Source organism: Tupaia chinensis, unplaced genomic scaffold (assembly GCF_000334495.1).
Source record: "Tupaia chinensis unplaced genomic scaffold, TupChi_1.0 Scaffold144991_2, whole genome shotgun sequence".
Lineage (NCBI taxonomy): Eukaryota > Metazoa > Chordata > Mammalia > Scandentia > Tupaiidae > Tupaia > Tupaia belangeri.
In genome coordinates, this window is record NW_006204851.1 from 1597262 (window position 1) to 1615421 (window position 18160).

The 18160-nt window shown below is 39.8% G+C and overlaps 1 protein-coding gene across 1 annotated transcript in view; it reads right to left on the bottom strand.

The window, feature by feature from the left end:
- Positions 1 to 18160, bottom strand: part of CAPN6 (calpain 6) — a 33394-nt gene that overhangs the window by 6236 nt on the left and 8998 nt on the right. Inside the window, exons 3-9 of the mRNA XM_006167733.3 lie at positions 15959 to 16067; positions 5313 to 5444; positions 3329 to 3537; positions 2358 to 2550; positions 1331 to 1524; positions 993 to 1070; positions 705 to 891 (exon numbers count right to left, since the gene is read on the bottom strand). Coding sequence (XP_006167795.1) covers positions 705 to 891; positions 993 to 1070; positions 1331 to 1524; positions 2358 to 2550; positions 3329 to 3537; positions 5313 to 5444; positions 15959 to 16067 — 1102 coding nt within the window. The remainder of the gene's footprint in view (positions 1 to 704; positions 892 to 992; positions 1071 to 1330; positions 1525 to 2357; positions 2551 to 3328; positions 3538 to 5312; positions 5445 to 15958; positions 16068 to 18160) is intronic.

Genomic DNA, 18160 nt, shown 5'->3' on the forward strand with positions numbered 1-18160 from the left:
CCAGTCCAATCACCATGCCACCTGGTGGCCCCTCGGTCTGAATTCTTATTCCTATGGGTTACCTCATCAGCACATTTGGGGATAAAATCATCCAGTCTATCAAAGATCCAGGCTTTGGGTGTTTGAATTTGGGGATGTCCCTGAGCTTGACCCTGAATGTCACTTGGAATACCACTGTAATGGGAGATGGATGGATGGAATCACTGATAGGACAGTGATCCTGGGGGAAATGGTTCTAGACGAAAAATGGGAGGCATATGATGGAGTTCAGAAGAGTCACCTGCATGAGGAAGAAGATGGATATAATAAATGTGAATTTATTCACAAGATTATAGTTGGGCAGTGAGCAGAAATGAAAAATTTGACAGCATCTGGAAGCAGATTCTCTCCCTTCGATGTGGGACTGTCACAAGAAAGCAGTGGTTGTCAAAGAGCCATATGGCCAATATGGCCAGGAAATAGGCAGCCAGATGAGGTGACTCAGAATTGATAATGTTGCCAAGGTATGTCTCTGCAAAGAGACACAGTCTGCTGTGTTTTACAAGTATCTGAGCCAATCCCTAGGGATCCTGGTTGATGAATATTGCAAAATAGCTGTAAATGGTAGACATGATGCTAAGGAAATACTACAGAGAGAACCAAGGTGAAACCTGGGTTCCTATTAGCTGCATAACTTGGAGGCAAAGAAAATAGTTGACTCAAACCTGGGGATTCTGCAGGAAGGTATCACGGTTGTTATAGCAGCCTCCTGAACGGTTCATCAGGGGATCATCATCCACAGTCCAGCATCCCAGCACTGATTCAAGCTCTTTTCGGCCAAAAATAGGGTTGTTCACATTGCGACATACATTCAGTTTGTGAAAGTTGCGGCAAAAATCCTCTAGGCTCATCCTGAATGGAAGGAGTGCAGGAAAGAAATGAAGCTAGTATGTAATACCTCTGTGGTTTCATGTAAAACTCCAATTCCCTTCATGCAGAAAACCTCTCCTCACCAAAACTCTCCATCATCAGACATAATAAGCCCCAGGTTCTTTCGATCTGCTGCAGTCAGTTGCTGCCATTCTTCAGAACTAAAGGCAAATAGACAATAAAAGGATAAGTCATTATGTTTACCATTGACGTCCTAAAGTAAGCAGATTGCCAAAGGAACATAATGGATGAGGATTGGGTCTGCTTTTTCTCATTTTTGGCAGGGTCATACAGACTCCATGCCTAATGAGAGCCCACAGATGTCAAGGAGCATTAAAAGCCTACTAGTGGTCTTGGAGGAATAGATTTGGGGAATTATAAGGTTTTGGTGATGTAGCAGTGAAAGTGGAATGACACTCACATTTCACTCCAGGGGCCACTCCATTCCTGTCTTCCCAAGGGGTTCCTCAGGCGAACCATATATAGCTTCTCAGCACTGAACACTTCCACAAGTCTCTCTCCAAGACGGATCTTACGAATATCAGTCATGGTGTAGGTATGGCCCTTCAGTAGACCCCAATCAGTTTCAACTTCTTGTTCTTCTTGATTCGGAGACTGAGAGCAAAGAAACATACATAAAGGCACAAAAATTGGGTGACCCAAGTCCTAGCCTCCCTTCTTCCTTGATTGATTTATGCCAGTGTGGTTGAAGCTAATTTTTTTCCCTATGCATATGGAAATTTGACACAAAAGCAAGTGAAGGAAAGAAAGTAAAGAATGTGAGACCAGAAGTTGGTGTAATGGCTTTGTAGCTGGACTCCCATGTGATAGACCACGGTTCGAGTCCTGGACCCGATGGCTTAAACTCACGCTGGGCATCTGTGCATGCGTGCCCAGGATCCTGAGAGGCGAATTGGAGGAGAAGGGATTGCAGTGTGGCCATCCCCCCCCCGGGGGGGGTGATTTCTCACTTTTTGTCTCTCTGTCTCTTTCTGCCTTTTTGGAGAGCAGATGTGCCGCATAGCAAAAACCTCCCCCCAAAAAGAAAAAAAGTAAAGAATGTGATATAACAACTCAATTCATATTCAAACTAACCATTGTAATACATTGATATGAACTGCAATAAAATTTGGTGGGGGCAACCTTATTTTTGAACATGTAGCTATAATCTCAATACCCAGGAACAGAAACAGAAAGAATAATTTAATTAAGGATATTTCTACCAGTTCAAATGATACATTGTCTCCCAGTGGAATGACTGGTACAAAAGTATGAAAAAAGAAAGCTCCTCAGTTTCCATTGCAGAGAACAACACACATGTTAGCTTCCCAAGTTCCATAAATGACTATTCATTGCATCTCTGGGTTAGGGGTGACATTCCCTAGGAAGTTTTGTACACTCTACTGCCAGGAATGAGGATAGGGTAGCTGTTTCTGGTAAATACAAACCTCGATAGAGCAGCAGATCAGACCTCCTTTGGTAAATGTTTTGTACAGTTCTCCGAACAGTTTGTACTTCTCCTCAACAAGCTCAGTGTATCTTCCTTTCTGCATATCAACAGTTTCAGCCAATATGCCAGTGAAGTCCACAATGATATCGGTGATGGTCAGGCCATCCAGGGCCTCATAACAGCCTAACAACCTAGGGACAAATTTACAAGGTTACCTTGTAAAATATACTTTTTCCAGGTCAAAACCTCATGTTTCCAAGATTTAGGTTAGTCCCTGCCAAGCCTTTACCAGCTAATTTTTCTTTAGGTATGCAATGGAAAATATTTTGAGAATATAGTCAGAGATTTCTAGCCTTACACTATGTTGAAGGACAGTGCATGCAGAAACTACTTTTTACAGGTATACATTAAACAAGGAAAAAAGATATGATAATGTCATGTGATCTACTGATTAGAAACAGAAAAGGGTATTTAGTAGCAGGTAATAGTTTAACGGAAGTTAAGAGAAACTAATTTCTCCCTCATCTAGGATTTCTTTTCTTTTCTTTTTTTGAGAGATTTTTGCTATAGGGCACATGCGCTTGCCAGAAAGACAAAGACAGACAGACAGAAAGCAAGAAATCACCCCCCATGGGGGATGGCCATGTCACAATTGCTTTTCCTCCATTCTCCTCTTGGGATCCTGGGTGTGCGCACACACACACGCACACAGCCTGAGTTTAAGCCACTGGGTCTGGGACTTGAACCGCAGTCAACTACATGGGAGTCCAGCGACATAGCCATTACGCCAACCGCTGGTCTCATCTAGGATTTCTGAGGACCAGACCTGGGTCCAAAGTAATGCTTTGGATTTGACTGAGATCCTATCCAATTTAAACTCTGGGGTTGGAGAGAATGACCTCCCAAGGTCAAACATGGTTTTCCTTCCCTCATATACTTTGCCCACAGATTATTTAACCTTCTCCTTACTTTGCATAAGCTTTTTCTAGTAGAGCATTCCAAAACTCATTCATGGAGGTGGAAAAAGAGAAGACCAGATCGCCATTGATGGTGGGCAGTAAGTCATCAATCACCACCTCAGTCCATTCTCCAAAATGCCAGAAACGGAAGCGAAATATTCCAGCATATTTATCTGGTTTTCGAGGGTCCCATTCCTGTTCCTTATGATTGGGAATTGTCTGGAAAGGTGAGAATATTTGTCAAGTGTTATTCAGATGATATGTAGATATTGAGAATACAATGAACTCCTAGAAAATATATATAGCACACCAAATACCCTTGGTTTGGGTCTAGATTGGACAATCCTAGGTACGGCATCCTGGCCAAAACTTCTGCTTCTCCAGTTTAGTTAGCCTGAAGATGATGTTACCTTGCCCTCCCTGAGGGCATATAGCAATACACAATATATAGGGTGTCTGAGACAGACAGTCAGGGATTAAATATCTCCTCCAGTTACTCTATAAACTAGATGATGAGAAATGGACTATACAAATATATTTATGATTGCATTCTTAAAAACATAAACAAAGCATTTTTGTTTAGAGGATTATGTAAACAAGATATTTTAAAGAGTAAAACCAGTTGGAACCAGCTGGTAGCATGGTGGTTAAGATGCTGGACTCCCACTTGGCAGCATGCAGTTCAAGTCCCAGACCCAATAGCTTGAAAATCACATTGGGCAGGCTAGCAGGTGTGTGGTAGTTGGGGCATTGGATTCCCACATGGCACTCCTGGACCTGGTGACTTGCTTTTTCTCTCTCTCTCTGACTACTATAGCAAGTAAAAAATAAGAATAAATAAAATAATTTTTAAAAGAAAGAAAGAGAGAAAATCACACTGGGTATATGTGCCTGTGTGCCCCAAATCCAAAGAAGATAATGGAGGAGGAGGTATTGTTGTGTGGTTATCTCTCCTGGGGAATGATTTCTCACTTTCCCTCTCTTTGTCTCTCTGTCTTTTTCCAGCAAGCACATATGACTTATGGCAAAAACCTGAAAAGAAAATCAATCAAAATTTAAGACTCACTGTAGTTGTATTTATTTATTTAATTTGCTAGAGGGTATGTGCACTCTCTGGAGAGAGAGAGAGGAAGAAAGATGAAAAGTGAGAAACCAGCCCCCATGGGTCACGGTCCACTGCAATCCCTTCTACTCCACTTCTTCCTTATTTCAGGATTTGGGGCACTATGCACACATGCCAGGTATGTTTCTCAAGTCACCAAGTCCAGAACTCAAACATGTGGTTTGTCATGTGGGATCCAGTCACCCTAACCACCAGGCTATGGGCCAACTCTGTAGTTTGTTTTAAAATGTCCATTTGAGAGATTTCATATAGATTCTACAGAATGTAGATTTTATTCATGTCTTGAATAAAATTATACTTGGGAAATGTTATTTTTTTGTATGACAAATACTCAATGATAATGCACAAGTATTTTCCTGACAAAAATGCTCTTTGTTCCAAATCAAGTTAATACTTCATTGCCTTGAATTCTACTAAACAATTTTTGTACTATTAATAATTTAATTGGACCTTTTCAAGAACCTATTTCCATTGTTCTCACCTTTTCAGTTATTCATGTATATGTTAGCGACTTCCTGGTCCCTACTCGTAGGTACAGAAATATTGTAGGTACCCCAGTAGGTACAGAGACAAGAATGCAGAGATACTTAATTGAAGTACTGCAAATGACAATAAAAGATTACCTAGTATATGTGACAAAGCAAGCAGAGTAATAATAGAATCTAGGTGAGTATATGGGTATTTGCTAAAATTCTTGCAACTTTTCTGTTTGCAAACACTCTTACAATGAAATTGAGGGAAGTCACCTAATTAATACTTCTACCTTCAAGAAATTTAACAATCTAAAAAGGTTATGAGCTGATTTTTCCCAAAGTTTTTAAAGACTATAAAACAGGTAAAACTAAATGAGATTTCACAGGAGAGGGATTACCTTTGTCCAGTGAGACTCCTGAACAGCCAGACAGGAAAATGCAGAGACCATTGGTTTGTGTCCCAGTCTCCCCTGAATCAGCTGGTGGTTGCTGATATTGCCCACAATCAGACGGGGGTCATCACAGATATCCTGTGAATACAATGATTGGGTATATAAGAATGTGGAAGTCTTCCCAAGAGTGTCTGTGAGCTGAGCTAGGCAGGATACCCTTCATAGATGAGATGGGGTTATGATTAAAAGACTAGGATTTCCATAGATGGGTTAGAGGGAAGACTGAGGGTATTGTAGATCATCTAGCCATAGGAAAGGGTTTGTATAGGGAAACAGCAGGAAAAGTGGAAGGAGGGGATGCAATGAGATAGGAAGACATGTGCAAAGCCTTTAGACATAGCTATCATTGAGCTTTGGAAGAGTGTTTGCAACAGCAGTGAACTTTGAACAAAGTAAGCAGGGGCTTAGCATATTACATTTTGATCCTATTTTGTAAAGGATGAGATTTTTCTAAAGCATCTGTGCTTGGAAAGGTAATTACTTTAAGAGACAAGGTCTGTTGGAGGTGAACATTAATGCATCTCTCTCTCTCTTCAGGAAAATAAGTTGGAAGACCTTATGGGAAGCCCTTTTCTAACATAAAGCAAAGGCAATAACAGTCTCCGTGGCAACCAGACTTTTCCATATCTTTGGATAAATACAGATGGCAGCAGTATTAACAGTAGGTGGAAACAGACTACTCACAGGGGTACTTCAGTGGACAGTCTTCCAACAGTAAATGTTCTAAGGGCACTTGGGCAGAGATTAGGGACAATGTTTGGCATGTATGTATGTCTTCCCTGCAACATATCATTAGTTGTGTCATTCCCACTGGAAGTAGGGAAATGAGGCCCAAATTATATAGTTACAACATAATGTGATGAGGGCACACAGTGAAGCCATTTTCAAAGCACCTAGAGGAAGGATTCCCAAAGTTTACCTGGTGATATTAGAATAAGTTCCACAGTGGTAGTAATGCTTGAGCTTATTAGAGTTAGATGGTTGGACGAGAGAGGGATATGGAGGCATAACAGGTAGAAAGATAAGCATGTGCAAAGGCTTAGCAACATACATGTCACTGTATAACAGAAGTCATGATTGTGTGACTCAAGGTGTCAGCACTTGTAGAGTTCAAGGGAAGGAAATTCCAATGAAGCCTTAAGTAGATGAAGAAAGCTTTGTGAAAGAGGCCATTGGCCAGTACACTGAAAGTCTGCTTACCCAGTGGAAATGAATCTTAGTCTCAAAAGGAAAGAATATCTAGGGGACCAGCAGTTAGCGTAATGGCTATGTCGCTGTACTCCCATGTAGTCGACCGCGGTTCAAGTCCTGGACCTGGTGGCTTAAACTCATGCCAGGCGCGTGTGCGTGCGTGCCCAAGATCCCAAAAGGAGAACAGAGGAGGAGAAGGGATTGCGGCGTGGCCATCCCCCCTGGGGGATGATTTCTCGCTTTCTGTCTCTCTGTCTCTCTCTGTCCTCCTGGCAAGTGCACATGCCCTATAGCAAAAAAAAAAAAAAAAAAAAAATATCAAAAGAAAAGAAAAAGAATGATAAAAGTCCTCTTGAGTATTTTATATTAGGTTGTTGGGAGAGTCATTTTTTAACAGACATAATTCTCCTTGATGAAGGGTCTGGTCTACAGAATAAAACATTCCATATATTCTTTAAAAGCCAAAATAACTCTGGAAAAAAATAGGCATTCTGGGCAAAGACAAGTCCAAACTGAAGATTAATTGGGCATTCCTCTGCCAAAAGGAGATGGTTAAATGGCTTGTTAGCATAGGATTTTCTGGTCTTTTTAAAAAGATACATTTCTGGTGTCTCATTACTTTTAAATCTTAAGAGAAGATTTTTATTGTACTATTTTTTTTTACAGTTTTCATTCTGATAGATTTTTTAAAAAAATTCATGACAGACCATGTAAGTGTGTGTGTGTGTGTGTGTGAGAGAGAGAGAGAGAGAGAGAGAGAGAGAGAGAGAGGGAGAAGCACCCTCCACAGGGTCTGATCACACAATTATCTTCTTCCTCCAGTCCTCTTGCTCACCAAGATCCTGAGCAGCCATGCATATGCCAGCTTTGTGTTCAGGCTGATCTGGCCAGGGACTTGAACCACAGTCAGGATGTGGTTTCAAGATCCACAGTTGAATACACTGTTGAGTGTGCCACCAAGACTGGGCCCTGGCCAGTTTTTTCACTTATTGAATGTAGAACTGTGTTGGGTGAATTAGATCTTGATATTATTTCTCATCTCATTGTTTTCTTGTCTTATTAAAGATGAAACTCAGCACAGTTTTCCCTCCCTAGGTCAGGTGTTACTATTTTATTTGAAGTAAGATATAAAGTTATACAACAATTTCTAGGACCTAGATGATACATAATTTCATAACATGTAAAAACAATGAAGTGAACATTGATAAGTGAAAAAGTATGCTTTTAGAATAGTAATGTAAATTATTTGCTGGTTTTATGTAAAGTTATTAGTGGTTGGAGTTATATTACAATATTTTAAATTTCTACAAGACATATCACAGCAGGGATCTAGGTTCAGCCAACACTTTTGTCATGTCAATGTCTATTCAAAATAAAAAGAGTCATATAATAGAGCAAAAAGACATATAGACAGAATTCAGATTGAGGAACTGGGTAATTATTCTCCTGTAGACTTAAACTGGATGTGATTATAGTGGGTTGTCAGAAAAGAAAAAACATTTTTCTATGTTTTTCTATGCAAAAATGAGTCATGACTTTTCAGATGACCTAATATGTGTGTGTGTGTGTGTGTGTGTGTGTGTGTGTGTGTGTGTTCACAGCTGTGTGCAATCATGGGAGAATGTAAATTTGGGCAAAGATCCTTGTTTTCCATTTCCACTTATAAACTAACCCATTCCCCAGTTTTAATTCGCCACTATTCCTACATGATGTCTACTTAACAATGGATTTTTAAAGCATGATAAGTTAACAGTTATAGTGTGTCAAAACTGGAAGTAATTTTAGAAACAGGCTCAGAGAGGGTAACTTTCCCCTCTGGCATCTAGTAATTTAGTAGGAGACCTAAGACTAAAGTTTTTGATTCTTCAAAACCACTGCAAGGGGGAGGGGGCAAAACCTCAAGAACTCAAGCCACTCCCTCCTTTTGCCTTTAGGCATATTAATGGCCACTGCATAATTGAACAAATTCCCAAGGACAGACATGCTACCACCTTTCTCAGTCATCCACCTCAGCATCCATCTCAGCACTTTTTGCCTCTTTCACACTCACCTAAAAACTCTTCAATTTTTAGAAGACTTACTTATTTATTAACTTTTGGTTGCATATTAAATACTACCAGTAGGTATTAATCTCTTTGATTCAATCCACTAAATATGAATCAATCTGTCATTGTATATATATAAGATCTAGGATGTGAAACATGGGAGAGATATCTCTACTAAGCCATATGAAAGTGAAGCATTAAAAGACTAGAAAGGTGGGGCCAGCAGGTGGCAGGGTGGTTAAGGTGCTAGACTCTCACATGGCCAATCCCAAAGACCTCTGTGAAGGAGTAGCATACCATTGTAAGGCCTGTAGCCCTGCACAAGTCATTCTATGGGTCCCTTTGCACCTACCACATCCAATCTTAGGCAATTTTTTAAAAAAGTTTTTGCCATATGGCGTGTGTACTCATTGGAAAGAGACAGTAAGAGGGAAAATGAGAAATTAGCCCCTGGGGTGATGGTCATGCCACAATCCCTTCTCCTCCATTCTCCTCCTGGAATTTTGAGCACACATGCACACACACTCAGTGAGATTCTTAAGTCGCCAGGTCTGGGACTTGAATGTGGAAGTCCAGCATCTTAACCACCACACTACCTACTGGCCCCAGTAACTTTGTTTACACAGGTGAACTTTGCTGACAATAAATGTTGAGGTCCAAGGTAAACCTTAGGAACCACAGTACAATTAATGGCCGACCAGAAAATCTGCAGCCAGAAGACTGAAGGCACTTTCAAAAATGCTACTTGCAGGCCAGCAGGTGGCATGGACTTTAAGCTGGAAGTCACATGGCCAAGAGCACAGTTCAAGTCCTGGACCCAGCAGCTTGAAAATCATGCTGGGCATATGTGCCTACATGCCCAAAATCCCAGGAGGAGAATGGAGAAGGGATTCTTCTTAGGGGGATGGTTCTTACTTTCTTTCTCTTTTTCTCGTCCAGGGTGAGAGCATGCATCTTATAGCCAAAAAAAAAAAAAAAAGAAAAAAGAAAAAGAAAAAGAAAAGAAAAACAGGAAAAAAAAGAAAAAAATTGATATTTACAACTTAGTAGTAGTAGGTGGGTGGGTACAAAGATATCTACAAATGGGGCTAGCCTTGCTATGGGCACATTATGAATAAGTCCAGGGTCTAAGTAGTTTCAGAAGGTTCAGGGGCTAATTTTCACAGAACTGTCATTCAGTACCTGAAGGCTTTGTAAGCTAGTCCAACTAGCCACTTTCTTTTTCTTGGAAAATCGAACCATCTACAGATGGACTGTTTATAGGTGGACTTGGGCTGAGAGACCAATGTTGCACCAATTATCTGTCACAAGGAGTCTACTTTACCTGTGGTGAGTTTTATTTCTGCATAAGGATCTTATCATCAAGAAAACATTGTCTTCTTTCCTAACCCCTCCAAGAAAAAGGTCAGTATATAGCCTAGAAGGAAGATCATAAGCCCAACTTCCACTTCCAACCTTGACCCTTCAGACTTCTGAAATCTCAAGCTGCTTTATCGGGAACAATTTATGTATCTACGCAATAGAATACTGCTAGGCAATAAGAAAGAAAAAAAATGATACATACCATATTGTGGATAAACCTTGAAAACTTTGTTTTAAGCAAAAAAAGGTCAGTTATTTTCATAATTCTACATTTTTTTTTTTTTTTTTTTTAGCGAGATTTTTGCTATAGGGCACATGTGCTCCTGGGAGAGACAAAGAGAAGCAAAGAGGCAGAAAGTAAGAAATCACCCCCGCAGTGGGGATGGCCACTCCATAATCCCTTCTTCATTCTCCTCTCCAGATTTTGGGCATGCACGCACATGTGCCCAGTGTGAATTTCAAGCCTCCAAGTCCAGGACTTTGAACTACTGTCTGCCAAATAGGAGTCCAATGACATAAACATTACATCATCTGCTGGTCCCTATAGTTCTACTTTAAACAAAATGTCCATAATAGGCAAATCTAGATAAAGAAAAAAAAGTGATTGCCTGTTGAAGGGATGAGGGGGTAGAGGGATTACTTGTTGTAAATGTACATAAGGGACCTTATTGGGGTAATGCAACTGTTTCAAAACTAGATTGTGGTAATGTTTGCACTCTGTAAGTTTACTAAATATGACTGCATTGTGCACTTAAAACAAATGAATTTCATGGCATAAAAATTGTACTCCATTAAAGCTATTAATTTTTTTGAGAGTTTCTTTTTTGTTTTTTGTTTGTTTGTTTTGTTTTGTTTTTGCTATAGGGCACGTGTGCTCACCAGACAGACAAAGAGATAGCAGGTGAAAAATAACCCCCCAGGGGGGGATGGCCACGCTGAAATCCCTTCTCCTCCATTCTTCTCTCGGGATCTTGGGCACGCATGCACACGCGCCCGGTGTGAGTTTAAGCCACCGGGTCGGGGACTTGAACTGCAGTCGACTACGTGGGAGTCCAGCAACATAGCCATTATGCTAACTGCTGGTCCCAAAGCTATTAAATATTTTAAATGCAGAATTTAAAATAAACAGGACAGTTGAAGAGAAGGAAGATAGGCCTAATGAACTTTCTTCAATTTTATAAACAGTGCAAAACACTTAGGACTACTCATGTAGGGGGATGTGATCTCTGGGAAGAAAAAGAAATCCGTGAACATTCTGAGCCAAAACCCTGTACAGAGGAGTCATATTCAACTGGTAGTTGACAATTTCTGTTAGCACAGAGAAAACTGTTTCTTCTTTTATTGTTCCCTCACACACTATCTATGCCAAGCCTATATCTTCTGCTTTTAATGTCATCAACATTTCCCTTTAATTTCTAATGCCTTCCTTTTAATCTGGAATCTTATTGTCATCCCTTCCCACACAGAAAATGTAGTGAAATGGTCCCGGGAGAGGGTATTCCCCAGAAGAAGACTGGGCAATGGTAATAGAGACTAAACCCAAAATTTACCCAGGAGACTTGACAGATGATCTTGTACAGATGCCATTTATTCCCCCACAGTTGGCTGTGCAAATTCCCATGTGGCCTTGCTCCATTTTAGTCAGAGATTAGATGTGTCTGACTCTAAGACATTGTTGTAAGTGGAGATGAGCCAGTCAGGAAAAAAGCTGGGGCAGGGGGTGGTTAGGAGTGAGTGGCTGCTGGAAGGAGGTGGAGAAGAAATTTTCTGTGAGAATTCGGCAGGCAGATTTCAGCTTTAATGCCTACCTGCAGTTTTATGATCATACTATAAATTAGTATAACTCAGCTTTTATAATTTATTAATATTTTATATTTTGATGCCCCAGGAAGACAGGTAAGTCTAGGAGCACATGGTCTCAGGTAATATACCTGTGTAGCCAGAAAGCTAGAACAATAGCTGGGGCCATTGGACCACTGGAGAAGTTGGAGAAGGACTTTCCTCTGGAGAGTATAAGCCGATGATCTGGCATTGAAAAACTGCAAAACACTCCCATAATCCTTGTCATTCTAAAGAGGATCCTTAAAACACAGCAAGGAAGTGGGAAGGAGGGTAACTCAATCCTGATCCAGGATGGTGGGGGGCTTGATTGGAGTCAGTTTGTTCAACGATCAATGGTGTTTACAGTCATGGAGGCTTATGAAGGTAGAAGCTTTCAACAAGAGAGAGGAAAAAGACAGAAAACACCATGTTAATCATCTGCTTCCATTTTGGAGACTTAAGAAAATAGCCCTGGTTAAGTGTCAGGAATGTCAAGGGACAAGATGTCTGTAAGATTCCCTGCAAACCAAGATCTCTACCCTATCAATGAGATGGGGGAGGTCAGCGACCCATCTGGTCTTCCTGAGTCAATTCAGAGAGGCCCTGCACTATCTCTTGGCTTTCCAAATGGGAGGCCAAAGAACTTGATGTGGTTCTTGACCACAGGTTTGGCCTCCACTCTGTCTGGAAAGAAATCCAAAGCTTTTTCAGAAGGCTCAGATGGTGGTCTGGAACCTTGTTTTCCCCCCCACTACTCCCAGAAGATATCCTTTCCTAACCATTCCAATCTATGATGATCTCCCCTTCTTCACAAACTACAATAGCATTTCGTGTATGTGACATTAGTCTATTAGTTAGTTCTTTGATAGCTCAGTGTCTATCTCCCCAATTAAAATGAGAGTGCTGGGACCAGCAGTTAGCGTAATGGCTATATTGCTGGACTCCCATGTAGTCGACCGCGGTTCACATCCCAGACCCGGTGGCTTAAAACTCACGCCGGGCGCATGTGCATGTGTGCCCAAGATCCCGAGAGGAGAATGGAGGAGAAGGGATTGTGGTGTGGCCATCCTCCCTGGGGGGTGATTTCTCGCTTTCTGTCTCTATGTCTCTCTCTGTCTGTCTGGCGAGTGCACGCACCCTATAGCAAAAACCTCTCCAAAAAAAAAAAAAAATGGGAGTGCCTTGGTTCAGGCGAGGTCTGTATCTTGCACATAAGCTGGCATAGAGTAGGTGCTTAATAACTGATTCTCAAGTGACTCTCCCTTAATAATAGTAAGCTATCACCTGGTCACAATGGGACAAACAGAATTGTGCCACTGCACAATGTTGGAGCCACATGGGAGGCCTGAGTTCAGATCCCTCACTGACCTGGACAAGCTGAGTGGTGGTGTATACTTGTAATCCTAGCTCACTATGAAGCTGGGACCAAGGATTACAACAACAAGACCCTACTGAAAATATCTATCTCTCTTTCCCCTTCTCTCTCTTTCTCTCTCATATGAAAAGAGACTAAGCTCACACTATGCTCTCAAAAGGGAAAGTATGGATTAATTAATGAAAGTCTAGCATCAACACAGTGACGAGGAGTGTGAGAACTGACTGGAGGGAAGCTATCTATTTTTGTAAAAATAAGAGACACAGACAACTTTAACTTTCTGACATGACAGTAGGTAGAGCAAAAAACTCATGTCAGCCCTCACGTTAAACCTGGATTCAAATCCCAGCATATTAACAGTCTGGGTCTGAGCAAGTCCTTACTTTCTTTCAGAGACTGTTTCCCCATCAGTAAAAATGGGCGTAATATCTACTGTTATTTTCTAACCCAGGAAAAAAAGACATATATCAAAGTAATTTTCAACATACCTACCTTGCTAAGCCATGATAAATAAGGATGAAATGAAATAAGGTTTAGAAAACTCCAAACATAGTGTCTGCCCATTGTAGGCATGCCTTAAGTATTGATTAGTTTTTTTACCCTTTCTTATCACCCTTTGTCTCTGAGAGTCCATCACTCCAGAAGGGTTTTTGCTTGCCTCAGAGACAAAATGAACTATTGTGATGATGATTATCTTTTCTTTCCCTTCCTTGCTAATCCACCTAGGATCTAATCCACAGAATCTAAACAATGAAGGCAAAAGGCAAGGACTGAGCCAAAATAGAAGGCAAAGCATGTGTCTGAAGACAGGTCAGTACAGGAAGCTCTGTCTACTTTGTTCCCATCTGGGGCATTCCCCATCTCTTCTAGGACCTCATCCATATCGATCACTCCTTTTCTGTCCTGTAGCTCCAACCTCTTCTTTACTGTATACTCCTATAAACATGTTCAAGTTTGTCCTATTTTTAAAAAGACACCCACCCAATAAATGTCTTTCAATTTCCTGCTTTTTCAGTCCTATTGCCATTCTTTCCTACATAGTCAAGCATAAAAAAAAAATGCCTCTCATTATAATCATCCATTCATAAGAGTGGGTCTCAGACAAAATATCTCTACTTTCTGCATGAATTATTGCAAAAAAAATAATCTTACCTCTCTGTATACCCAAGTAGTAGTTAGTGAATTCTGCTCATATTTCCCAGATTTTTATTGCAGATCAGCAAAGTGATCTGCAGGATATCAACAAGTGAAGGCACAGAAAATATGAGGAGCACAAATCTTCCTTTCAATGTAAAAATTTTCTCCAAGTTCCATATTTTCAATGCCTGTAATTCTTATGGGCAAAACCTAAGATCTGTCCATTGAGTTGCACAGAAAACATGAGCCTTATTCTAACTGATGTATCTTGGCACCACCTGGTGGTAACCTGCATAAACTGAAGCACCTCTTATTGGAACTTCTTTAGGATTTTAAATTGTGGAAATTGCAAATAAACAGTGATAGTTTGCTCACTAAAGGTAGGCATTGAGTTAATTACTGAGATGATTCCATAATAGAGCACAGAAAGATATTTCATTAAACGGGATCAGAATGCCTTCAGGAGATTGTAAAGTTATATGAACTTGCACTTCACAATAGCTCTCTAGCCTATATACCTGGTCACCTACATTGGGAAGGAGCCCAGGTAGAACAGCCTTCTATCGAGTAATACAGTTTAGATATAGCAAGGTTGTTATTTATTCTCCAGATTTCACTGAGCTGTCATTTCATACATTGAGATCCCACTCATGTTGATCTTATGAAGGAATCCTAAGACTTGCTTTGGAGACACAACAAACAGATGTCCCACAGAGAACTATAACAACTATTAAGAATTCTGTTAATAGGAGATATAAGAGCTGCAGTTCTACTTAGACTTCACTTGGCAAATTGTGAGATGATACAGGTGATGGCAACCAAAGAGCAGCAAAGAAACCTCCCTCTCCCATTACAAAATCCACATTCTCTTTCTAGAATTCATTTCATTTACTCTCACTATTTAAGGAGTTTTTCACTTCAGTGGTCTGAGGTTATCATTAAGTTGCTATGATATGTAACTCAGTAAGTTGCTTTTGGAATTATCACATTTACTCGAATGAATATACAAAAGAAAATAAGCATGATACATCTCCTTTTTTGGTTATTCTTCTTAGATTGCTAACTCTGACTTTTTTTTTTTAAGTTTATTTATGCCATGAGTAAGAAAGAAAGAGAGAGAGAGAGATAGCACCCAGACAGGATCCTGATACTGTGATTCACCCCCAACTTCAGCCTGTCCAGATCATGGGCATATGCATTCCTGGCATACTCAACAATTCTCTGGACAGGAACAGGTAGCCTTACCATGTGGGTCTGCCTTAGAGAGTGTGGAGTTTTACCATTCACCACATCTAGCCCCCAAATCTGACAAATTTAACTAAAATCCAGGACTCCTTAAGCTAAAACCAGGAAGACAAACCCATGAAACTTTCCATTTTAATGTTGTCTCTATGATATATTAATTAGCTTGATGATGGTAATTATTTCACCATGTATACCTATATCAAAACATCATTTTGAACACCATAAATATATATAATTTTTTATTTGTCAATTATACCTCAATAAAGTTGAAGAAATAAACAGAATGGGAGGAAGGAAGGAATTCAGTCAACTTCTGAACTGGTTGATACAGTAAGCCATGTAAGTGCAATAGTGAACCAAGTAGAGTTATGATAAAGGAGGTCAAAAAGAAGACAGAAAGTGGGAAATAATGTTACCTGGGGACGTTTCCACACCACCTTCCCCGGAAGTAATCGGTTGTAGAAAAGAGAATCATTCTCAGGCAGAAAGGTAGGATCACAGAAAAGCCTACTGTCTTTGATGCATTCCGTTCCTGGTACTTCTGGTTTTTGAACAGCTTCAGAGGAGGGCCCATAGTGTGGAACTATGCCTAGAACGAGAAAAATTGTTTTTGAAGGGAAAACTTTTCAGCTCTTTAAAGGATTACCTGAGGTTAGTCCAAGGCAGTCAGATCAGTAACATCTTCCCAGAATTGTGCACTTATGGAATTAAAGGAAAAGTCACCAATTTCAGGGAAAGAAAGTCCAGGCTCTGCAGCTAATTAGCATGTGACTTTGGGTAAGGCACTTAACTATTTTGGGATCTCAGTTTCTTTATCTGCCAAATGGGTCAGACATAAGCCTAAACAATATCATTGGGAAAATAGATAATAAATGTGAAGATCATTAGTTCAATGTTAATAATTCTAATTTAAATGAAAATCAATATAATACAATTCTAAATTTGAAGATAAAGTGGAAAAAATCACTTTAACATATTCAATGGGTGCCCTGGAGAGCCACATACTTTGTGCAGGAGGGTAGAAGCAGTCCCTTTCAACTGGAAGTCCTTTTGCACAGTTCCTCCCCTTTTATCATTTGAAGAGCTTTGCATTTTTTACTACTGTTCAGGAAGGCTAAATTCAAGAAACAGAGCTCAGCAGATGGCCTCCAAAGACCAGGAAAGATAGAAAGATTGTATGGTCTTTCTTCTTCAAAGTCTAATATATAATCATTTGCCCATGATAAAAGGCAGATTTAGAAATTCAATTACACTAATTCAGTGGACTATAGATTTCTATCCCATAGCATTACACTGTTGCTTTTTTATTTCTTTAAAGAAAGAAAAAAGGAAAAAAAAAAGTCTCACATGACTAAACAGAGAATTAATATAGTGACTCTTTAGGCAATGTCTGTAGGTCCCACACTCATACCCTTAACAACTCTGTTTTTTGAAGATAATTTGAAAGGCACATTTGGTTTTAAATAGCTTTGGGGTTGTAATAAAGTTTTCAATGCTTTCGCTTGATTCACAAAAATAGATTTGTAATGATTTAAATGATTCTCTCCAGACAGTCAATGCTAAACAAGAAGGGAGTTGTGAAATTAACATGGCATCATCTATTTCCAAAATACATTTTAAGGATAACTATCTATCAGTAGTCTATGTTCACAGAAGGGTTGAAACAAACAAACCTAAGATTCAAAATGCCTGCTAAGGAAATGGACAAAGCTTGCAAAACAAAACAGAAAGAAATCGGCTACATTAGCACTCTAAGGATATTTGTGCAGTATATTTATGAGGTGGTTATTTTATAAAATGTAATATTAATCAGACCTCTCTACCAGCTCATATCATGTCCTTTTAGTATTACATTGAAACATCTCACTGAGTAACGGTGTCTCCCCATTTGAAAAGCATAAACATTTTTAAGTTTTTGCAGTGTTACTTGCAATATATGTACAACAATCTTACCCTCTCTCTGAATCCAAGGAATAAAATAAGATGCTGAAAATAATCACAATTTTTCCCTAGCCTTATTTATTGACAATTGTTTTTCAAATTGAGAGCGAGGGGACCCTGCAAAATACCTAAGTGCCTTCCGTCATCAGATTTAAGTCTACTCGTATGTTTTAAATATTAAAATGTATTTCATTCTATTTGAAGGCCCAAATGGCATCAAAAATAATTTTCAGTTAAGCAGCATCAGACCCAACGCTAATGTTTGTCCAGATTCCTTTCTGGAACTTGTTACTAATGGACCCCAACTTTCATGTGTGCTCTAACTTAAAACAAACACTACTGTGTCTTTTGCTTTCCCTAGAAGGTTTGGTGAATTGCCAGATGCTGGGGACTGTAAATGTAAGATAGTCCAAGGCAATTAGAGTATTTGGTTTGCCAGAACCTCCTAGTCCCTGCACATTCTGGATAAATGGGTATTTCCTGTTCTTGGGAATGCTATCTACCCCAAAGTCAGTCAAATAGTGAGGCAGGCAAGAACCTGCGAAGGAAGTGTTGTTACAAAGAGGACCTGTTTACATACAGAAGCAGCATCAATTGAAAAAAAAATTGGATTTGATTTTTTTAAAACAATATGATACCAGCAGATTCTTTCAGAGACAGAATGTACAACTGGTAAG